We start from the raw sequence: 7,150 nt of genomic DNA on the forward strand, positions 1-7,150 counted from the left end.
CCAAAATTGTCATGTTAAAATCACCACGGGGCCATACAAAATGCCTGAGATTCAAAGGGTACTGTCTGTCTTGTAACTTCACAACATTCATATGAGTTTCTTTGCGTTGTTTTTCTTACAATGTTCTCTTATTCCAAAATGGTGAAAGTGGCTCAAAGATCCAGCTCCCGTCGCTTGCTCGATACATTCCAACCAAATCACGCGGAAGGATGTTTTAAAGTGTGATGCGTCCGTCAATCAAACGGTAAACTCTACTGTCAAAGCTCCTATTGGTGTGTCCCTAAATTGTGGGCGGAGACGCGACTCTATAAATAGAAGTGAGTCGTTGATGCTGTAAGACATTTCACAGTGTGGAGAGTTGTAGGAACAAGTACCTGCCTGGTGCTAACTCAACGGAGTCGGACTCTACTTTTTAAACAGGTAATAATATCCGCGCCATTAGCATCTACTGACTAGCTAGTTGGTTCGGTAGCTACCTAACTAGCTAAACTAGTTCGTTTAGTTAACAAAACCATTTTGATAGGTACTGTAGCCGCCCTAAAGATAAATCACGACAATTTTATCATGAATTGAATAGGCTACTTTTCACTAATTAACAGTTGTCAGGAAAGCAACAAAAAAAACAACTGCCTTTTGTTGTCGGAAAAAACGATTTAAAATGGACATGAACGTCTTTGAGACTAACGTTGGGAAAGTGTAGCCTACTTTGTGTCCATCATAACGGGGGATACGCTACAACGTTTCTATTTAATTGAAGGTGAAATTGACTAAAATAATGTCGACACTCTACTCAATCTTTTCTACAGGCAAAAAGAAAAACCCTCGCAAACATGAGTAAGGACACCGAGGTCGATATGAAGGATGTTGAGTTGAACGAGTTGGACCAGGAGAAACTACCGATGACCGGCGACGGACCGGGGGCTGAGAAGAACGGAAACTTGAAGCAGAAGGAACCGGAGGAGGATGTTAAGTTTACCGGGTTGTCGAAGGAAGAGCTCATGAAAGTCGCTGGCACACCCGGGTAAGTTAAGGGGCTGGTTGTTGTTGGCTTAAACTTTAAAAAAAAAACGAACTATCTTAAGTTCAACTTAATGTTGATAGAAATCAATTAACTGAATATGCAATGTAGTTATGTATACTGAACAAAACTATAAATGGAACGTACAACAATTTAAAAGATTTTAAGTTAGAGTTCATAGAAGAAAATCAAACAATTGAAATAAATGCATTAGGCCCTAATCTATGGATTTCACATGACTGGACAGGGGCACAGCCATGGGATGGGCCTGGGAGGGTGTAGGCCCACCCACTTGGGAGCCAGGTCTGACCACTGGGGAGCCAGGCCCAGCCAATCAGAATGAGGTTTTCCCCACAAAAGGGCTTTATTACAGACCGAAATACTCCACAGCCCCCCAAACCCCCCCCCCCCCCCCCTTTCACCACTTCAGACAATCCTGCAGGTGAAGAAGCAGGATGTGGAGATCCTGGGTTGGCGTGGTTACATGTGGTCTGCGGTTGGACGCACTGACAAATTATCTAAAACGTCGTTGGAGGCGGCTTATGGTTGTGAAATGAACAGTCAATTATCTGGCAACAGCTCTGTTTGACATTCCTGCAGTTAATATGCCAATTGCACACTTCCTCTGCACATTTTAGTGGGTCTTTTGTCTCCAACACAAGGTGCACCTGTGTAATAATTATGCCGTTTAATCAGGGTAATAATTAGGCTGTTGAATCAGCATAATTGGCAAAGGAGAAATGCTCACTAACAGGAATGTAAACAAATGTATGCACAAAATTTGAGAAAAGCTTTTTGTGCCGATGGAAAATGTCTGGACTCTTATTTTAGCTCATGGAAATGGTCCAAAACTACATTGTGTTTATATTTTATGTTCAGTATACAATTGAAACTTATTTTGACCCTTTCCTCCCATCTCCCTCCCCTTCCTCCTCTCTTTCCCCTCCAGGTGGGTGAGGACACGCTGGCTGCTCCTGGTCTTGTTCTGGTTGGGCTGGGTGGGGATGCTGGCTGGGGCCATAGTGATCATCGTCCAGGCCCCCAGGTGTAAACCCATACCTGAGATGAACTGGTGGAATCAGGGTCCTCTCTATCAGATCGCTGACCTGGACGCCTTCAACCACGACAAGGGAATCAAAGGTGAGGGTATTGAAAAAGGTGATAGGACACCATTACCTCCAGGAATTTCTACTAAGATAAAACCGAATGTTAGACACACAGCATTATGGGTAATGTAGTAGATCATACTGGTGGAACCAGGGTCCTCTCTACCAGATAAAACAGGACATCATACACACAGCATTATGGGTAATGTAGTTGATCATACTGGTGGAACCAGAGTCCTCTCTGCCAGATCTCTGACCTTGATGTCTTTAACCACAGGAACGGAAGGAAATGAACAGAGGCTTCTAGCAATGGACGTGATTTAGAATGTCAGGACGTGATTTAGAATGTCAGGACGTGATTTAGAATGTCAGGACGTGATTTAGAATGTCAGGACGTGATTTAGAATGTCAGGACATTTACATTTACATTTAAGTCATTTAGCAGACGCTCTTATCCAGAGCGACTTACAAGTTGGGACGTGATTTAGAATGTCAGGACGTGATTTAGAATGTCAGGACGTGATTTAGAATGTCAGGACGTGATTTAGAATGTCAGTGATTTAGAATGTCAGGACGTGATTTAGAATGTCAGGACGTGATTTAGAATGTCAGGACGTGGTTTAGAATGTCAGGACGTGGTTTAGAATGTCAGGACGTGGTTTAGAATGTCAGGACGTGGTTTAGAATGTCAGGACGTGGTTTAGAATGTCAGGACGTGGTTTAGAATGTCAGGACGTGGTTTAGAATGTCAGGACGTGGTTTAGAATGTCAGGACGTGGTTTAGAATGTCAGGACGTGGTTTAGAATGTCAGGACGTGGTTTAGAATGTCAGGACGTGGTTTAGAATGTCAGGACGTGATTTAGAATGTCAGGACGTGGTTTAGAATGTCAGGACGTGGTTTAGAATGTCAGGACGTGATTTAGAATGTCAGGACGTGGTTTAGAATGTCAGGACGTGGTTTAGAATGTCAGGACGTGATTTAGAATGTCAGGACGTGGTTTAGAATGTCAACAGCTTACTTGAGCCCAAAGATGTGAAAACAGACCGAGTCTTATTTGTCTTGTGGTTGTAATTTGCCTAGTCAGTCCGTTAGGAAGGGGCTGCCTGTCTTGTGGTTGTAATTTGCCTAGTCAGTCCGTTAGGAAGGGGCTGCCTGTCTTGTGGTTGTAATTTGCCTAGTCAGTCCGTTAGGAAGGGGCTGCCTGTCTTGTGGTTGTAATTTGCCTAGTCAGTCCGTTAGGAAGGGGCTGCCTGTCTTGTGGTTGTAATTTGCCTAGTCAGTCCGTTAGGAAGGGGCTGCCTGTCTTGTGGTTGTAATTTGCCTAGTCAGTCCGTTAGGAAGGGGCTGCCTGTCTTGTGGTTGTAATTTGCCTAGTCAGTCCGTTAGGAAGGGGCTGCCTGTCTTGTGGTTGTAATTTGCCTAGTCAGTCCGTTAGGAAGGGGCTGCCTGTCTTGTGGTTGTAATTTGCCTAGTCAGTCCGTTAGGAAGGGGCTGCCTGTCTTGTGGTTGTAATTTGCCTAGTCAGTCCGTTAGGAAGGGGCTGCCTGTCTTGTGGTTGTAATTTGCCTAGTCAGTCCGTTAGGAAGGGGCTGCCTGTCTTGTGGTTGTAATTTTCCTAGTCAGTCCGTTAGGAAATGGCTGCCTGTCTTGTGGTTGTAATTTGCCTAGTCAGTCCGTTAGGAAGGGGCTGCCTGTCTTGTGGTTGTAATTTGCCTAGTCAGTCCGTTAGGAAGGGGCTGCCTGTCTTGTGGTTGTAATTTTCCTAGTCAGTCCGTTAGGAAATGGCTGCCTGTCTTGTGGTTGTAATTTGCCTAGTCAGTCCGTTAGGAAGGGGCTGCCTGTCTTGTGGTTGTAATTTGCCTAGTCAGTCCGTTAGGAAGGGGCTGCCTGTCTTGTGGTTGTAATTTGCCTAGTCAGTCCGTTAGGAAGGGGCTGCCTGTCTTGTGGTTGTAATTTGCCTAGTCAGTCCGTTAGGAAGGGGCTGCCTGTCTTGTGGTTGTAATTTGCCTAGTCAGTCCGTTAGGAAGGGGCTGCCTGTCTTGTGGTTGTAATTTGCCTAGTCAGTCCGTTAGGAAGGGGCTGCCTGTCTTGTGGTTGTAATTTTCCTAGTCAGTCCGTTAGGAAATGGCTGCCTGTCTTGTGGTTGTAATTTGCCTAGTCAGTCCGTTAGGAAGGGGCTGCCTGTCTTGTGGTTGTAATTTGCCTAGTCAGTCCGTTAGGAAGGGGCTGCCTGTCTTGTGGTTGTAATTTGCCTAGTCAGTCCGTTAGGAAGGGGCTGCCTGTCTTGTGGTTGTAATTTGCCTAGTCAGTCCGTTAGGAAGGGGCTGCCTGTCTTGTGGTTGTAATTTGCCTAGTCAGTCCGTTAGGAAGGGGCTGCCTGTCTTGTGGTTGTAATTTGCCTAGTCAGTCCGTTAGGAAGGGGCTGCGTGTCTTGTGACCATCTCATTCCTCCAGACTGCCCAGCGCCTGGTTTCCCCAAAGTATCTTAATGCTAAGTTAATCGTTAGAACCTGCGTAGGAGCATCGTTAAATCTTTGAGCTGTTTCCAGAAACCGTTATAACTAAAGCTGGTTATTTACCAGACGACCTCAGACCACCGGTTGAACGGTGTGTAGTGGGATGTGTTTCTCCCTGCTTTATACACAGGAGATCTCTGTTAAACATAGAATCGAGATGTTTATTTGTCTCTGAGACCACCGATAACGTCACAATGAAGTTGACTACAAATACCAAGTTGCCAGTGTCTTTGCAATTGTTACAAACAAGCGATGGATAAAAATATGTTTCAAAATGAAAACCGAGATGACTGCATTTCGATAAATAAACATTCAATTGAGTTTTATTGAGCTATTATGGCTACCGTCAATCATTTTGGCCTCAATATATTTCCCGATGTGTAGCCTAACGTATGCAATGGCGTGCCAAATCTAGTGTTAGTGCGTTATCGTAGTGTAAGCATTACAATAAGCTGTGATATTATCTCTCTAGGAGCTGATCCGTGGTCAGTATTGTGGAATCATTTTAATGTTAAGGAAAGATTTGAATGGCGATAGCTGACCTGAGAGCATCGCTACCTTTCGATCCTATGAGGAATCAACACATACAATTTAACCTTTATTTAACGAGGCAAGTCAGTTAAGAACAAATTCTTATTTTCAATGACGGCCTACCGGGGAACAGTTGGTTTAACTGCCTTGTTCAGGGGCAGAATGACAGATTTGTACCTTGTCAGCTCGAGGGATTCGATCTTGCAACCTTTCGGTTACACACACACACTAGTCCAACGCTCTAACCATTAGGCTACCTGCCGCCCATGCCTCAACAATGCTCTTACCGAACGTTATCTCTGCATGGTGTCTTGGGAAACACATGTTACATCTTCGAGCCATTGTGCCATTATGCCATCGAGCCATTGAGCCATTATGATGCATTGTTAAAACACTGGGAAGCCTAAGTTCCATGGCAACGGGGGAAAACCGGGGCCCTGGCCTCTGGCCTACTGACAGCTGTTAGCCAAGTCAGCAATCTGACTCAGCTTGGTCTAAAATACTCTCTTCCCCTTTCTGATAGAACAGACAAGTAGTTGTCATTTAGTAGTTTAAAGGACAGACTTGGGTAAAATAAGTTCAGATTCTCCCCACATTTCTCCCATTATATGTTAAACGGATAAGAAGAGAAACCAGTTTCCCATCCTGATGTTTTGGCTAACAGTAAACTGATTGTCGACTCAGACAATCCTTCCCTTTTTCCACACACGCACACACACGAACACACACACGAACACACACACGAACACACACACGAACACACACACGAACACACACGAACACAAACGAACGTGACTAGTCTTTTTTCCCATCACCCCGACTGAAGGAGAGATGTTCAACCTACCTCTCTTTTTATCACTTTCCTCTTTTGTCACGTTTCTTCCCTCTCACCTCTCCCACCACCCTCTGACACTCTCCCTTTTCCCCCTTCTCTCTACTCCTTTACCTTTCTGTCATTCACCCTCTCCTTCCTCTCTGTCCCCACTCCACTTTCTGACAATCTCTATGTTCTCTCTCTCTCTCTCCAGGTGTAGTTGAGGTACTAGACAGTCTGAACCAGTTGAAGGTGAAGGGCTTGGTTCTGGGGCCTCTTCACACTGTCCAGCAGGACCAAGCAGACACTCTAGACCTGGTCTCTATGGACCCCGGGGTAGGAACTGACCAGGACCTGCTGGTTCTGCTGGACAAAGCCCACAAGAAGGGTAAGTGATCTGTTTGGCCCATTGGGCGTGACTGAAGATATGATCTCATTAATAGGGATCAGACCGGCTGTCTGTCTCTGATCTGAGGCCGGACTCTGCTTAACCCGTTCAGCTGACAATAGAATCACAATGGACCTGAATAAAACCCTTAAAATACTCTCCACCTTGACTGAGCACCCTTTTTTAACGATCTCCTCCTGACTCAAGCACTCGTATTTACCTCTCTCTGTCAGGTATCTCTGTGGTGTTGAATCTGACCCCTAACCCTGGAGCTGACCCCTGGTTTAGCCCTGACAACTTGCCTAAAGTACTGGACAAACTCAGGGTGAGACGGTGTGTGTGTGAGAGAATCTGTGCCATTCTGAAAACACTTTATAACCTCTTCTGTCCTCCAGTCTGTCTCTGTGTGTTAAAATGACTACCCTTCATTATCTCTTGTCTCTCTGTGTGTTTAAATGACTACCCTTCATTATCTCCTGTCTCTCTGTGTTTAAATGACTACCCTTCATTATCTCTTGTCTCTCTGTGTTTAAATGACTACCCTTCATTATCTCTTGTCTCTCTGTGTGTTTAAATGACTACCCTTCATTATCTCTTGTCTCTCTGTGTGTTTAAATGACTACCCTTCATTATCTCTTGTCTCTCTGTGTGTTTAAATGACGACCCTTCATTATCTCCTGTCTCTCTGTGTGTTTAAATGACTACCCTTCATTATCTCTTGTCTCTCTGTGTGTTTAAATGACTACCCTTCATTATCTCTTGTCTCTGTGTGTTT

General features: G+C 44.8%; 1 protein-coding gene across 1 annotated transcript in view; it reads left to right on the forward strand.

Annotated features, from left to right (window-relative positions):
* The first annotated feature begins 247 nt into the window (after positions 1 to 247).
* The window catches only part of LOC139534733 (amino acid transporter heavy chain SLC3A2-like), a 16,999-nt gene continuing 10,096 nt past the window's right edge, over positions 248 to 7,150 (forward strand). The window contains exons 1-5 of the mRNA XM_071334138.1: positions 248 to 420; positions 807 to 1,021; positions 1,968 to 2,158; positions 6,202 to 6,375; positions 6,609 to 6,700. Of these exons, the coding sequence (XP_071190239.1) occupies positions 831 to 1,021; positions 1,968 to 2,158; positions 6,202 to 6,375; positions 6,609 to 6,700 (648 nt within the window). The 5' untranslated portion in view covers positions 248 to 420; positions 807 to 830. The remainder of the gene's footprint in view (positions 421 to 806; positions 1,022 to 1,967; positions 2,159 to 6,201; positions 6,376 to 6,608; positions 6,701 to 7,150) is intronic.

This window comes from Salvelinus alpinus, chromosome 11 (assembly GCF_045679555.1).
Source record: "Salvelinus alpinus chromosome 11, SLU_Salpinus.1, whole genome shotgun sequence".
In the NCBI taxonomy this organism is placed as follows: Eukaryota; Metazoa; Chordata; class Actinopteri; order Salmoniformes; family Salmonidae; genus Salvelinus; species Salvelinus alpinus.